This window comes from Mesocricetus auratus, unplaced genomic scaffold (assembly GCF_017639785.1).
Source record: "Mesocricetus auratus isolate SY011 unplaced genomic scaffold, BCM_Maur_2.0 Super-Scaffold_15014, whole genome shotgun sequence".
In the NCBI taxonomy this organism is placed as follows: Eukaryota; Metazoa; Chordata; class Mammalia; order Rodentia; family Cricetidae; genus Mesocricetus; species Mesocricetus auratus.
Genome location: NW_024429186.1, coordinates 62,469,462 through 62,486,806, shown reverse-complemented (window position 1 = coordinate 62,486,806; position 17,345 = coordinate 62,469,462). Strand labels below are relative to the sequence as shown.

The following is a 17,345-nucleotide window of genomic DNA, read 5'->3' as shown; positions in this document are numbered from 1 at the left end:
AATATTTCTGATTTGAGTTTTGCCCTCAGTTTTCACTAAGAACTTGGATAAAACCAGCCAGAAGGAATGTGCTGTAACCTGAGTGCTGGGCTGTATGGAAATAATACCACTCTATTAATTTGCCCTTCATCTTTAATCTTAGCTTTTTGCAGTTATAGAGCCGGTTAAAAGATGTAGACAAATTCTTCACTATTAAGTAGCATGAGTGAAGTGTAGTCCACTTTCAGAGACTGCTTATTTCCTATGAAATACCATGACCAAAGTCTTTACTGTCTATAATTGTATCAGCATTCTGGTTTCCAGATCCTTGCCAAAATTGCCCACCAAGTTCTACTGATAGCATTTTTCAGGTTCACTAACTCACATCTCCAAATGTTGCCAAATTCCTCTCACACATTAGGTCCAAATCTTCCGAACCACATTTTTAGGAATAGTTTTAGACACCCCCACCGCCCCCCCACACTCCCAAGGTGCTAATTATTTGTGTTAGTCTGTCTTTTCATGAAACACTAGCTGAGAAAAGATCTGTCTTGGTTCATGATTTCAGAGGTATCAGGTCATGGCCTGCTGGTTCCATGGTCTCTGTGCCTGTGATGAAGCAGAGAGTCATGACAAGGACACATCTTGACAGAGCAGCTCATCTCAGAATATTCAGGAAGCAGAGAGGGAAACAGGGAGGGGCCGGGAATAAGATAACTTTCAATGGCATGTCTCCAGTGACCAGTTCCTTCCAGCTAGACTAAAGTTGCCACCATCACCTAAAATAATTCCACTGCTTTGGGGACCAAGTCTTTAATGAACATGTATATTCAACATCTAACACTGAGGAAAATATAAACAGAAATTTTGCCTATTACTAAAAAGATCACTAAGTCGTGGTTTTTGTTCTCCCAGGCCAACTTCGATTTTCTTCAGTGTCCTTCATTCTTATACTCTTTTCCCATTTGATCAATTTTTGTTGTTGTTTTGAGACAGGGACTTTTGTGTAGCCCTGCCTGTCCTGGAATTCGCTCAGTAGACCAGACTGGCCTCAGACTCAGAGATCCATCTGCCTCTGCCCTGAATATGTGCCACCACCCAGCACCCATTTGATTTTTTTTACCTGACTTTGAAAAAATGTTCATGCTCTATTTCAATGTCCATAATTACATTCTGGCTTCTAGAAAGGTCATTAATGGCATTTAACCAAACATTCAAAATGCAGCAAGCCAATGAAACCCATAGATATACTAAGAGTTTCTTTTTTCTTTTTCTTTTCCTTTTTCTTTTTTAAGACAAGAGTCTTACTGTGTAATCCTGGTTGGCCCAGAACTCTTCATGTAGACAAGGCATTCCCTGAGTTCACGGAGACCTGCCTTCCTTTGTCTTCCATGTTATGGGATCAAAGGGGTGTGCTACCCTGCCCTGACAAGAGTTTCATTTTTTATAGTAAACAAAAAGATAGTCATTTAAAAAAAACAACTTTGTTTTGGAATTTCTTTAAAAGAAAGACTGGAGGGGCTGGGGGAATGGCTCAGCAGTGGTCAGTCAGCTCACAACCACCAGATAAACCCAGCTCCAGGGGACCCGAAGCACCTGTCCTGTACATATGTACACGCACTACATACCTGGATTCATAACTTAAATAAGTCTCTTAAATTTTTTTAAAAAACACTCAATTACTTTGGATTGGCATTCCCAGGTAAAAATGGTATGTTTTCCTGAGTAACAGATGGCATTGTTCAGTAGTTTTCAGTTTTCCTTAGTTTCCACCGTTCCCTGTTTCTACTGATAAGTGAGGTTCAGAGATGTTTATTATTAGGCTTGCCCTTCTTTCTTTCACTCATCTTTAAACTCTTACATACTTTCCTTTTACTCATTAGGTTTAGAATTTATAAGCCTATTTTTTAAAAAAATTCACTTATAATAGGCTAATAGCAAACCATAAAATTAAAAATAAACACAGTCCAATGAGATGTCTCCTCTGGTAAAGGCACTTGCTGCCGAGCCTAATGACCTGAGTTTGATTCCTGAGCCCCACATGGTGGAAGGAGAAAACTGATTCCTACAAGGTGTTTTCTGACCTCTCCATGAATGTTTGTGTACTGCCACCCACAAAGACATTTTTAAAGAATCATTAAATATTTAAAAACAAACACAAAACAAACCAACTTTACTGCTCCTCTTACACATGAGTTTAGAGGAGACATGGCTAATCCAAATGAGTGATTCTCTAAAAGGGACACTGAATAGAAGAAAATGGCTAAGCACCATCACGGCATACCTAGTAAACACCCACTTGAGGCTGAAATCACATCTCTGAGAGATTTGAGCATATTGAGTATTTAGGAAAAGACTGGTTTTAGAAGTAGCCATATAAGAAATCTAACCTTCTCCCAGGGATGATCCAGGAGTGTTTGAAAGCATGTCTAGGCATGGGTGCCCATTGCCAACTGATCTTTAGCCCATCTTAGGAACCAGATGTTTTTCAGTAGCACTTCTGTCTTTCAGAAGAATGAGGACTATAGGATCCTTTGTTGTGTCATAAATCAAAAGGAGACCTTGAGTGGAAAGCTTTTCACCTGTTTTATCCCATTTCAAACAAGTCCAGGGAAAATGCAGAGAAGAGAGCATGGAGATATGGTAGAAAAGGTTCCTGTAAAGTACCTGTAAGGCATCTGGGTCCAAGGTTGTCAAGGATGTGTGGCACTGCTTTCCCAGGAGGCAACTGCTCAAGCACACTGTTTACATTTTATGTATTTCAGCTAATTATTTGGTGTCTAACAAATTCAGTTGCTACAGTTGTTAGAGCGCTGAAGGCTGAACCTATGACCTTACATATGCAAGGGAACTATTTTCCCTCTGAACTCCAGTCCCAGCCGTGCTTTTTATGGAGGCGTTATGACAAGGCCCCATGTTAGTTATTGCTTTCCTTTTAGTGACAAAAGACCCTATAAGAAGAACTCAAGGAGGCTGGGCTTATTTGGACTTCCAGTGTGATTGTTTGGAGGTGGGGATACCTTCCATCATCAGTGTGGGAACCGGCATGGTGGTAAGGTCAGAAGTTGGATGACTCAGTCACATTACATCCCTGGTCAAGAAGCAGGGAGTAAACAGGAAGCCATGCTGATCTGTCCTAGGAGACCTGGAATTCAGCCCTTAGTGACTTAACCTCCCACAAGGCCGTACCTCTGAAAGTCTCCACATACAACACCACAAGATGGAGATTACGTGTTCACTCTAGGGAGTGGCGTGGGGGGGGTTACCTTCCTACCACAGCAGCACACACAGACAAAATTAGCACCTGCCATTGCTCCATTCAGTTATGCAGGCTGTTGATAAGGTCTGATAATCCACTATCTGTTCTCCTACAGCTGAAAACTTGATCACAGTTTGGGTATGTGCTACTATGAAAGTTACGGTAATTACTCATTGAAAGTAAAACTTTTTTTGTCTCTCAATTGATAAGAAAACAGAACATTTCTGTTTTATATATGCTTGTGTCATGGTAGAACCTTTGTATTTCCCATAAGCAACTCGTAAGTCCATAAAATCCGAAAACCTACTGGGTTACTGTATCCTTAATTTATACACTTCTACATTATAATTGGTGATTGTTGCCCTGCCATATAACCACATTTGGCTCTAAATAGTTGTTACGTAGTCAGACTTTCATGAGATGACTAGACATTTTTTAAAATATCCAAGAATGGGAATTCTGTGAAGGATACGGTTCTCAAGCGGAATGTTCAGGAGCAAGTGGGCATTTCTCATATCATATCTTCCTTTGTAAAGTACCCATGTCTCTTCAAATCAATTCTTAAGTGGTACCTTAGTGGGTAAAAACATGTAGGTTTTTACCTCCAGGCTGTCGGACTTCATATTTGAGTGTAGTGCTTAATGAAAGGGTGGCCCTTTTTACTCAGCAGCGTTCCTTTCCCGAAGAAATGCAGAAAGTTCCACTCTACAGATGGGTTTCCTGATGTTAGAAAAGCATGGCCTGTGTGTGGCAGTCATGTGATCATAGCTTTTAAAGGTCCTCAGACTTGTCAGAGCATGCTTCCTGACTTCCAGAGGTGTCACATGAAGCTCGAAGGTTTTCAGAGCCTCTGTCACTTAGTTGTGCTTCCCAAGGGGTTTGAAACACACTTGAAGGAAAGTGAGTTTTCCTTTTATAAAAATATCGTTTTTCAATTTGAATTCCAAAGCAACTGAGTTTGTGATTTGAAGCAATGAATAATGTAACCAAAAGCCTGGAAAATAGGGATTTTGTTGGATATTTCATCAAAGAATTAAGTTTTTATAACAATTTCATGGAATTTACACAGATGATTATATATTAAATCCAGCTTTATTGGTGTCATATATGTTCAGTAGGGAAGATGGGTCATGACATCTTTATCCCTGAAGAGGCACAATGGTGCTCTGGTGAAAATGACAGGCGGTGCTCCTTGCCAAGGAACCAGCCACTTCCCCATTCCACTTTGAATCCCGATGTAGAGTAGGCATCAACTATCCTGGTTTATCTAGGATTGTCCCACGTGTAGCACAGGAAGTCCAGCATCCAGGGAATGCCCTATCTGAGCCAAAAATACTCCCTGCTTTTAGCGATAGGTGTGAAAAGTTGGAGGAAAAGCCAAACTCCTACCCCATCTCACCTGCAACAAAAGTTGCGTGATTGAAATAGCCCCGATTCGGTGTTGGAGGGATCCCTCTGCTTTATCTCCCGTACTTAGTCACTGACACTGGCTCCTGTCTCCCTACTGATACCTGCCACCACAAAGACAGGTTTTTTTTTCAAGCACTTTGAAACTGATTAGAAAATAGTAACTATTCAAACCTGTTTGTGTTTATTACTACATTATGTTCCATGCTCTTCTCTGATAGTAACGGGTACTTTTAAGAAGCAGAAATAACATGCGCCATGGTCTACCACTGGCATTATCAGAACACTAGAAATTCTAGCAGCACCATTTGCAGGGGCATGAAAGGCTGTTCAGGCAAAGGGTGCCCACTTCTGCTCTCCTCTGCCTTGCAGCAGAGGTCCTCCACCTCTTCCAAATGTTTAGCTACAGCATCCTCTCAATGTGTGCTCACGCCTCCTGTTACGGTTAATGGAAGTTACACATGTGTGCTCACCAGGAGGAGAAAGCCTTTATCCCATGTCGGGCAAAGACCCGTGATCCTGAATCTCTTTCTAAACTTCAGAGCGGAGGAGAGCAGTGCGGGGAATTGCTGCCTTCTCACTGTGTTAGCTCCTCCAATTTCCTTTTAATTGAAGCCTGCAATCCAGACCCTCGTAACTTCAGGGGGTGCACAATATCAATTAAGATCTCTGGGTGCTTTCTAGGAAGTGCCCTGTTCAAAGAATACCTTTCTTTTCTTCTTTAAACTCAGTGTGGTTATTCACAAAGCAGTCGCAGTGGCCTAATGAGTTCATATTTGCTTCTGAGGGTTCCCATTTGCAAACCACACTGCTGAGAAAGCATGTGCAGTTTTTCTCAACCACTCCTAACCACTCCTGTGAGCTGACAGGCTTAATGTGCAGGGCAGATAAATACTTGAATGGCCAGAATCCTAAAACAGTGCACAGAACCTTCAAATTTAGTACCTTCCCCTCATTCAGGACATTCATTTCTCCCAAGAATTCTTTTTAATGTAGGACTTCAATTTATGTTTAAGAACTAGTAAACTCTAGCAGTTTGACAGCCATTCACACTTGATTCTGTGCATTAAACCAACAGCATTCTTTTCCACAAACATCCATTGTTAGGACAATGCTCTCAGACAGAATTTATGAGAAATGGAATTATGTTACCAAGGAGATAGCATTTACTATAATGAAGAGTAGATCCTAGAAAATGGCCCCTTTTACAGCAGCTCAGAGCAGAGCCACAAAAGCAATTGATTGGTCTTGGCATTTAGTCTTATATCAGCTGTGTCATCCATAGCTTCAGGAGTGAGAACACTAATCTAAAGTGACATTTCTGTTCTGGCGGGCTTTTCTGCCCTGATGAAAGCAATTACTTCATCCCTAAATGATAATTTGCAGGAGTTTCAACCACTTTAATTGATAATTTTTTTGTTGTTGTTCTGAGTTCAATTGTGAAGTGATTAGCTGATTTGGTAAATAGAAATTTAAGGTGTGAAATATACAAGCTGCCCCAAGGTAAAGTGCTATTTATTGGGTAGGGAGGAATGACTCGATAAAGCTGTGGGTCTTTCATTATTTTGGAACTGCCAGTTGTGTACATTGAAGTTGTAGGAGAAAAAAAACTGAAGAACAAAACACTTTGCTTCACAAGGTTTTGGGCACACAAGGAAGCACACATTGAATAGCTTGATCTTGCTGTGGTTCATTCAAGGGTTACTTGAAGCACAGTGAACACTAGTTGGAAAGGGCTGGACAGAGTACTTAGCTTTCGTTATTACTGTTCTAATGACTCATTCTGAAATAAAATCCTCTTATTTAACGTATTAAGAATGAAAAGCACTCATTGGCTAAAACCAATTAATTTAATTATTAAGTTCAAACATACACAAGACATTTTCTGGATATGGGGAAAGGCATTTAGATGAATGCCTTTAATTACTCTTTTGATCTTCTTTACCACAAGTCAAAAGGGTCTCGATTATTCCATCAGAATATATCTTAGCTTAAAAACCATAAGCATGCCTTTTGGTTTTGATACTTTATCAAATGTTAGTGGCCACAGACTGTCTTTTTTGACACTGTTTAAAAGCAATCAGTTTCATATTTTCTTGCATGTGGAAAAATAATGGTCATTTCATATGTTAAATGAGAAAAATAAAACAAGAATGAAGGTCAAACTGATTTAGCACATCAGACAGTCTTTGTCAGCCAAGCTTAATATATCCTGAGTTTGTGGAACAAATGAAATTTTGCTGCTGTTACACTTTGCTTCCAAACAACCATTACAACTGGTTTTATATATTGTGTGCGCATCAGACCATCAAACAGTGCATCTTTACTGACGGGTTGCTGTGGCGATGATCTACAGTGGCAATCTGCCATTTATATAAGGGCAAAATGTACATCTATATTTAGTTGTGAAATTGGCCTATTATACTCCTGATGTTTACAGAGGCTAACATAAATTAATGATGACAGCTATGAGCAGTGTACTAGTTAGGCAGCTGAGTTCTTACCTTGAACTCCAAGTTCCAGTCTTAACATCTAGTTAAACTACTACCCAGCTTGCTGCATGTGCTAAAGATCTCTGAAATGATTGCCTTCTCTTGAAGAACTTTAAAATAATCCAATTTGTGAGCTTTGTTGTTCATATTCCTGCCAAGTCATAGCTGTGTACCCACTCCTCAATTATACTACCTTGTTTTTACATGTGTTCTAAAAACACACCGGAAAGAGTTTTTATTCTGTGGCAAACTGATTTGATTGATTTTGAATTCTATGCAACGTCAGTGTGGGGAGGGCTGTTTTACTAACAGTAATGAAGAAAGGGCCAGCATGCTTATGAAACTGTTGTCTATTTTTCCCCCAAGAAGCCTCCTCATTCAACTCATGTCAGGGCAATTGTAGGTACTGGGGTAACTGTAGACTTCACCATTAACTCTGACCAGAGATCTGACAGGTGTGCTGGTGTTCAAAGGTTCATGAGTTAAAATGCTGAAGCCTTTGATGAATTTTTGATGGCTGCATTTTTAATACAGGTCTGTCTTCTTCCTTTGAGGCTGCATGCCAGATTAATTGATAAATAGTAGGAGTCTGTAGTGCTAGGTTCTCCTAAGGAAAACAGGTAGGAAAATCCATAATATCTTGCCTGTCTGGCTCCTTAGAAGTACCTTTTAAAGGCAAAATTTAAAGCTGTTTCCACCCCACCTGTACTCCCCTTCAGTGGGAGATCTGAACCCTGTCATGTTCTTTTGTAAAGATTGGATGTTAGGGTGTAAAACTTTTCAGAAGATGTTCAGACTGAGGCTCAGTGGGAAGGTCTCCATGTAGAGGGGTATCATCATATGGGGAATGTCAGTAGCATAGGTGATCAACACATCTACATTACAACACAATTTGTAAAAGCTTGCTTCTGAAGAGATCACTGCAAGGAAGACAGCGTTGGCCTCCTGTGTTTCCCTATTGAATCACTTTTGTTGTCTGGCCTCTATGGGTACCCTATTGTATCAGTTCAGTAATAATTTTAACTGTTTTAATGACTTGGAAACCAAAGGGAATCAATTTTGTGAGGTTAATGTTGATCAGCCTCAAAAGATGCCATTTCTTTCTAATTTAATGAATAGTCAATTCAAAGTGTTATCTTCCTTTGCAATGGAGGAGCAACCCATAAGCAGTAGGTATTCAAAGCCACTTCCATGGGTTCTGATCAATTTTATAGCATTGGCATTTGGATACCGACAGTGCCCTTTCTTTAATTGTGTTTTGGTTCTTCTATTTCCTCAACTTCTGTATTAAATACAATCTCTCAGTTGGGCATGACCCCCCTTGAGGATGCTGAGTGGCAAAGTCTGTCAAACCACACTTCCTGTTTGCATGAACTCTCCATGGTCCTGGATTTGACTCTCTGGGAATATTTGGAGTGTGAGATTCGGGAGATATTTTGAAACTGTCTTCCTTCTAAGAGAACCTATGTGCATTTTTTAATTTAAATTGCTATCATAATTTAAGATTTTTCCATACATATTTTTCTCTCCCTGAGTAATCTATTCTCTTCATAGTTCTTTGCATGTTCATTTTTTTTTATAAACGGACAAAATTACTCCTCCTGCATCTGAATACCACGTTTTGGTGCACTGAAAATGGCTACTCATTATTCTATTCAGAAACTTTTTATAAACATTCAAGCTTACTATATTAATTATACATGTGTACATATTTATTTGAATACCTCATTAAGTATACCTGTGGCACATGATGGGTAGGCCCTAAGAATAATAAATATTACACAGAATAGAAATTCAGTATCAGCAATAAAATATTATTTTACTCATGTTAGTGAAAAGAGTGTCTTCATTATAAATGAGCACTGTGGACATTCAAAGAATTAAAAACTGTCCATGTGAAATTAGATTAGACTGTCATCACACAGGTCTTCTCTTGTAATTATAAACATTTTACTAAAATTTTGCTTTCTTTCAGCAGTGTCATCCCATTTCACAGATGAGAAACTTAGGCATTAGAAGTGAGCTTTACATAGTTAATAAGTCATTGAACAAGAATTACCTTCAAATATTCTGGCTGAGCATCCCATATCTTAACAGGAGTTGTATATTTTGCCTTTAGCATTATCCTTTTGGTTGGGGTGATTAAACCCATTTGAAAAATCTAAAAATAATTTATCTCTTGAAAAATTGACTTATAAATATAACTTTGCATATGGTGTTTGATGAAAAGTTATATGTATATTGTGCTAAGGTTGTTTGAACTTATTTGTTGATCATGTTATTTGTTGATGATGATAATCCTTGATGCAGATTATGCAGCAGTCACCAAAGAGCTTTAATATTGTCACAGTCTTTGCTGAGGATTAGTGGGCACTACATTTCTTCTACCCAGAATCCAACTGAGCATGGTTGAGCACTGGGAAGTTTATATCCAGGAAGCAAAGCAAATAATTGTGAATCTGAAGTTCTGTCTTTTTTTATCACACACACACACACACACACACACACACACACACAATCTATGTTGTTTTGTAGTTGAGGAATGCAGTCAAAATCTTTTGTCTAGAACATAATATACAGAAACATAGTTTATTTTAGGTTTTAACATGGTCCTTAATTCAATTTGAGAACTGATTATAGCTAGGCTCTACTTCATAAAACCGAGCAGAAGATTAATCTGCAAGCTGTGTTATTGTCTTAAGATCTTTAGTTTCATCTATTATAACAGAGTCTCAACAGCCTTTATAATCCTTTGACTGTATTTTATTGCTGTTGCCCTCAAAACCAATTACTACTTATTATAGACACAGTGCTGTCATTCCGAAAGTCTTCTGAACTATGGTGCCTGAATAATGATGTGATGTGGGAGTCATGGAAACCCTTTATTAAGATAATGGCCAAGAACATGACTTCAGTAGGGGGATATATTGTGTGTTAGAGTTTGGGAGGTAGAGGTGAGAATGTGGCAAAGAGAGCAAGGAGGTAGGGTAGGTGCTTGTGTGTGTGTGTGTGTGTGTGTGTGTGTGTGTGAGAGAGAGAGAGAGAGAGAGAGAGACAGAGACAGAGACAGAGAGAGAGAGAGAGAGAGAGAGAGAGAGAGAGAGAGAGAGAGAGAGAGAGAGAGAGAGAGAGAGAGAGAATCCTCTATTAGCTAGCATGGAAAACTGAAAATGCAATATTTAAGCAGAGGGTTCAGAGCTGTCAGTGCCTGTTTGCTTCTCTTCCCTGAGTGGGGCAGGGTTATTTCCTATTAGCCCTTTGGATGCTACTACTTGGTCTTCATAGTCTTGCAGTTTGTCTCTCCTGATATTTTTTTTACTGCTTTAATCAAGCCACGTCTTAATGTTTTACTTATTTTTATTTTAGCATAGATAAAATATTAAGACCATGTGTATTTATTGGTAGCATGTATAATATTCAACTTATATAGGCATTGTGTGACATTTAAACAAGATTAAACATTTATCTCTTTAAAACCTCATGCTTTCTTTGTGGTGGAATCTTTCCAAGTTCTGTCTTCTGGTTTTTTACGGAACAGTATTCTGTTGTTGTGTATGCTTCCCACACTGAGTGTGTGCATCCCTGCCACGTGTTCTTTGTTTCTAGCCAACTCTAACTTAGTGCCCATCCATCAACCTTTCCCTATTCGTTTCCCCCTCTCCTGGCATCCCCAGCCCTCATGAGGATTAATTTTTTCCCTTGGTTTATTGACAAGCCTATTCATTAATATCAATTTCAGAATAATTGCTTAATCATCCACTTTGCTTTAGTTACATGGAAAAATTTCTAGTGTAAATATTAGGAATATTAATTAGATAATGAATGAATTCATTTATGATCATTTGGGTGACAAGGAAAATTACACATAACATCCATGTAAAACTACCTTCAAAATTGTCCTCCCCAGTTATTGCCTGATTGTAAAACGAGTCACTGATCCAAAATTGACCATAACATGCATTATTGGCATGCACAGTTAAACAATGAGTCTATAATTATCATATTAAATTTTTGAAATTTTCTTATGAAAATGTATATTATTTTTTAAATCTAGAAATGGCAGTATTGGAAGTCTGGCATTACCAGTGGGCAGCTGAAATCATTTGTTATCTCATAGCTAGGGTTGTTGGCTTCCATTCCCCGTCCCCCCTTCTCATCTGTCCTCTTCATTCACTGAAAGTCCCTTCCTTAACCTTAAAAGGTCTAACACCCCTGCCCTAGATTCTACCATAGGCTCTTACTATACCAAGGGAATGTCAGCTTAACCCACCTACTGGAGTAGTATTTAGTAATAAGTACACAAGGAAAGCAAAGCCCTAAACTCTAACCACTGCCCTGCTTCCTGCTCATGATGAAGCAAAACCTGGTGAAAGCCATGATGCTTTTGGAATAGCCTGTGTAGCTGTCCTCAGGTGTGACACTGTAAAAGGAGGTCCTCTGGACTAAGATCTTAGCCTGAATCCTTGTTATACTTACACTGTGTCAGATGGTAAGACATCTATACCTTACATAGTTTTCAAAAAGCCAATATTAAACATCTATGGATTCTAATATATGACCAGGTTATTGGGATATATGTGGCATCATGTTTCTGTCTGAAGTTACCACCTGAATCATATTGGAGGACAGATTTTTTTTACTTAAATGACTTAAAATTATAGCATTGTTTGTGTAATATATATTCATTATTATATATGCTATATTATATATTAACTAAGTGAGCATGCATGCTGGTCTGATGGCATTTCTTAAGTTATGTAGATTTTCTGTAAGGTCTTTCAGCTGTGTGAGGAGCATGGATTTTTCCACTGTAAGCAATCCATGGCTGCTACAATGTGTTTTGGCTGATTATTGTCCACTGTGTATTTACGGAAAGTTGAGTCATACAGCCAAAACCATTCTGATTATTTCTCTGGACTTCGTTCCTTCCTTGTTGCTCTTTTTATTTAACTGGAATCCACAATATGGATTTAAACATTTAAAATGTCTCTGATCCGTAATGCAGATAGTCACCAGTTATTTTATGAGTTCCCTGGTGCCGTACATATAAGCCAGTTAGTGATCACAGGGGTCTGAATTTGAATACATTGCTCAACCTATGCAAAGCAGTGAGAGTGACTCAGAGGAGATGACTCTCCCATCAGACTCACACACGGCTTCTCAGTTGTACCAGATCCTGCCCTCAGCAATGTGAGCACACTTCAAACAGAAATGCACATGAATAGTTAAAGGAAAATTCAGGATCCAACCTGTTGCCTCTTCTGTGAAGCAATATGTCTATAATGTCTATAAATTTTAATAACCCAGACAGAGCTTATCTTTCAACATAAAGCTCATGCTATCATAAAGTTTGGCTTTTGGGGGCAATATATTCTCTAGTATCTGAGAGACTCTATGCCTATGCCAATGCAGACCAATTTATACAAAATTATAGTGTTCTCTTATCAAGTGGACATCAACACATTTTGAAATCCCTATTTTCAGTGTGATATTTTCTTCATGTGACTAAGAGTGAGAATATCCTTGCAAAAGGCTATGAACACTGGGGCATCATCTTTGTTGATTCTTCCAAGGTGACTTATGTCCCTGTTTACCTTTGCTCTACAAGATGACAACTGAAACAAAAGTTTCAAAGTGTTTTCTGTAGTTGTTAAGCAAATCTTCAATTTGAGAATTGGTATAGGAACTCAGGCCATACACGCTGAGTTTTAAATTGTTTATGGTTATAACAGCATGCCTCACTGGTAAGTCTTATGTCTTACAAAAAATGCCTGTGTCAGAGTGAATGGGCAGTTGGAAGAGGGAAACACTGTCACAAGCAAAACGCAATTTTATTAGTCATACCAGGTTTGCGGCAAGAGCCACCATCAACATTACTTGAACTTCATCTAACTCTGGATCTCGAATTCTGAATTTAATTTCGGTATATTCTGGGTGGCAAGGTGGTAGAAGCTAAAGAGCATAATGCCATGTTCTAAACACCCCTTTCCCTTCTCTTTGCTTTCAGTTTACAAGCACTGAGAAAGGAGAAGTCCAGAGATGCGGCTCGTTCCCGTCGTGGGAAAGAAAACTTTGAGTTCTATGAATTGGCCAAATTGTTGCCCCTTCCAGCAGCCATCACCAGCCAACTCGACAAGGCGTCCATCATACGACTCACAATTAGCTATCTCAAAATGAGGGACTTTGCCAACCAAGGGGACCCTCCATGGAACTTGCGGATGGAAGGCCCTCCACCCAACACCTCAGTCAAAGGTAAGTTGTAGGCCGCTGCCTTTTCTGCATTATGGTAGTCTGTCGGTGCCTCTGGAATGAAATGTTCACCAACATCCTTTCTTCTTTTCCTGCATATCAAATCCTTTAAAGGGATTCAAATGTGGAAATCTGAACTCTGCATGAGAAAGACACCATGCGAAGGTGAAATAAATCTCTTCTATTTCTATTTGATTTTCAAAAAGTCTGTCCGCCTAAACGTTCTGTGACATGTTGTAAGATTGCATAGGAGTTTGGATGAAATAATTTACATATGTGTTCTAATTTATGCTACACGAAAACATACACCTTCTTGACAATGGCATGTAGGGATGTTAGCTAATAGTTGGAGCTAATGTGCTCTGTGTTAAATAAACAAAGACAGGAAAGCAGCAGGACCCAACCAGAGCAGGTGTTTTTGAATTAATGACTTTATTGACCCTGAAAATCAATCCATGTATTAATTTTTCATGTTTCTCTATGGAAACATTGAAAGTTATGAACATAAACATATATTTTTTCTTCAAATCTTTGACATAGTTACTTTTAAAATTATTTGTAAATGTTAGTTCTGTCCCTCTGATACTAGAATTTCTTGTTTGTTCCCCAAACCCCTAAAAGTTGAAGGCATTTTTAGCATTCAATTATGCATGAATTAACTGATGTATATGTGGTATTGGCTATTGATTTTTATTTTCCTAAGGGCAAGTCTTTCATAGCAGATGACCTTAAATTTTGAGATTCTGATGTCCTCGTGTTCTAACCTTGTATATAGGATCTTTGTAAGCATGGTATAAAAGCAGGCTACTTAGAGAGATACAGATAGCCTCTTCTGAGGGAGATCTGCAAATTACGCCCTTTTCCTTGAGATTTATTTTTATTATTTTATTTATGTGTATGTGTATATATCTGTGTGGGGCTATGTACATGAGTGTGAGTGTCCTTGGAGGCTAGAGGCATTGGCTTTCCCTGGAGCTGGTGTTGCAGGTGATTGTAAGTTGCCTAATGTCCTGGAAACCAAACCCAAGTCTTTTAACTGGTGAGTCTTCTTTAGCGACATTGGGGCTGGGAGGCGGGTCAGGAGAAGACAAAGTCTTACTATGTAGCTCTGGCTGGTCTATAACTCACTGTGTAGACCAGGCTAGCTTCAGACTCAGGGGGGATCTGCTTGCTTCTGCCTACCAAGTGCTAGGAATAAAGGCATATGCCACCATGCCCATCCAAAATAATTCTCAGGTGAGTCCATACTGCCAGCTACTTCTGGAGAAGTCCTTGTAACCTTAACTGTGTTTAGAAAGAGTATTGGCTGGTGGATTCTGATCAAACTAAAGGGTCAGAATCTGTGACTGTTTGTCATGGCATTATGAGACTTGTGATCACAAATATGTGAGTCACTTAGTTTGAAAATCCATAGTCACAAACTATAAACTTAGAAGCTCTTTAATGCTCAGAGTACCAACACCATACCACAATGAGAAAACTGTGTTGTGTACCTGTATAAACTTATTAAGAATAATATGTAAACCTATATCAAGATGGCGTGCATAGGGATAGATGAAAAGCAAATGAATTTTGTATATAGACATATCTCATTTCTTTAAGATATTTCATATATATGCAAGCATTTCAAAATCTGAATTTGTGACATTTCTAGCTGCCAACATTATGGATAAGGGAAACAGACCCATCTTTCCTTAAGAATTGTGCTCTAAGGAGAGGGGACATTGACACAAAGTCCCACTCCTAAACAAGAAGTTGTTTGCATTTTGATACCTACTAGGAAAGGGAAAATTAGTTTTCTCCAATGGAGTAATACTGAGTCTATCAAACCCATGCCCAGGAATAATTGCCTAACACATAACAGACTCTTTATATGTGTGTTTCTTGTTTTTGTTTGTCTGTTTTTATTCTCTTTTTTGTTTTGTTTTGAAGTTGGATAGACAGTAGGGAGGTGGTGAGAATCTGGGAGGAGTTTGAGGGAAGGAAAAATGTGATCAAAATATATAAAAAATTTAAATAATAAGAATTGTGTTCTTGTTGTGAGAGGAAGATTAAAATTTGGATGTCTTCATGTTATTTTCCTCTAAAGCAGGGCTAACACCTTAGAGTAAATATCATTGGCTTTGTAATCTACTTAGTCCTGCTTGTATGCCATGAGGCTTATATACTACAAGATCAGACACAAACAGTATGTAAAGACATAGATGTGGCTGTGTTCCAGTAAAATTGTATTTAAGACCACATGAAAGCTACTACTCAGTGGGGCTTACAAGCCATAGTTTATAGACCAAGCCATAGTATTGTCCATGACATTCAAAGTCTGAAGAACACATACCCAAGGTACCACTCACAGGTAGGATATCAACATGACAAAATATAAAAAAAATATGGAAGTGCATTTCTGTTGACTGTTTTGCCTTTGAGAATGTAGATATCAACTTGGTAACACACTAATACATGTTCTAGATACCAAAATAGCCCTGCAATTTCACAAAATATGTGCATGTTATATACATTGTTTACTCTAGTTCAGGCATGGCTATCTTCATGTTTCCTTCGGACCATGTAAAAGGAACTGATATGCTCAGTGAGTCATAAACCATGCAGTGTGAAAATACATTATTTAGTTTGATGTAAGTTGGTGGACTGCACTCATATTTATTTGTTTAGCCTAACAAAAATTTACTTCCATTTTGAAAGATTTTAAAGTTAAAAGGCTTTCTTGGTAGAGATGGAAACCAATATAGAAAAAGAATGATGGCTGTATAGTCTGTCCATTCAGTTCTGGTGTGATAAAACAACTTGTGTTTGGAATTGTCTTTTTCAGATACAAATCTTTGGATCATATAGACATATATTGACTTACTTTACTTAGATGAGAGATGAGTGAATTGTTAACAAATCTAAGACACAGAACCCAGTGTTTTTGTCTTCCATATCATTGCTATAAACGATATTCATTTTTTTGTGTCATCCACATCAAAAATTCCAGGTGAGAATTTTGACAGGCTTAGACTATAGCTACTAATTGATTTTTTCTCACTGTGTGACTTTCAGTCAGCCCAGCTCTGTAATTACCTGTTATGTTCACACTTAATAAGAAGATATAGCATGGTCACGTATCCCATGGGTGTCATAGTCTACGCAAGGCTGTGTGGTACCACTGAGGAAAGCAGGGAGACTAGGATAGTTGCTGAAGAGCCTGCAAGGAGATAACAGATCTTCTTAGCTAATGACGAAGTTAGAGCATGGAAATTGATATATGTTCATTGCTAGTAAACTTGCAACAGGCTAGCACTAAAGATAGAATCTCAGTGAGTCTCCCCTGTCAAGCCAGGCTCTCGAGTGTTTAAGAGGATGCAGGAGCACTTTCTACAAGCTAGCTCTGTTGTAGACTATGTGCACAGCTTATTGCTTTATTCTAGTTCTTTAATGCAAAACTGCTACTCATTTTGATCAAACAGTCATGAAACAACAACATCAAAAGAAATTCATTTTAATTCATTAAGGTCTTCTGTGTTGTGCCCTTGAAGAAGTTCATATGGGTAAACAAGCTTGTATAAATAGCCTGCAGCATTCTGTGAAGTGCAGTTCATAATCCAACAATAAAACGGGCAGACATTATACTTTGAGCCTCCCCAAACAGCCTCTTGAATAAACCTAAAGGCATTTTGAAATTTATATGAAAAGTACTCACACTGTGTAGGCAACAGTTTTTTAATGTGATGAGTTGATCATGCTAATAATTAAATTTCAAAGCTGAAATTTAAATTTGTCCCACACAACTATGTAGAATTTTAATCATTTTAATTTGCTGCTTCTGAAAGGTCTTTCACTCTGCCCTACATTCATCACATCTTTTTTTAGCAGTCTATAAAGGTTGATGAGTTTGTTGTGTGTGATGCCCATTGTATACAGATTATTACAAGTTACGCTTGCGGGGAGAACACTCAGGTGAC

At 38.5% G+C, this 17,345-nt stretch overlaps 1 protein-coding gene across 9 annotated transcripts in view; it reads left to right on the top strand.

Moving 5' to 3' along the window:
* Positions 1-17,345, top strand: part of Npas3 (neuronal PAS domain protein 3) — a 790,249-nt gene that overhangs the window by 231,985 nt on the left and 540,919 nt on the right. For 8 of the 9 annotated variants that reach the window (XM_040743093.1, XM_040743094.1, XM_040743092.1 and 5 more), the window contains one exon: positions 13,145-13,389. In XM_040743093.1, the coding sequence (XP_040599027.1) occupies positions 13,145-13,389 (245 nt within the window). Of the gene's footprint in view, positions 1-13,144; positions 13,390-13,500; positions 13,552-17,345 lie in introns of all 9 variants that reach the window. The other variant, XM_040743087.1, reaches the window with a different exon arrangement.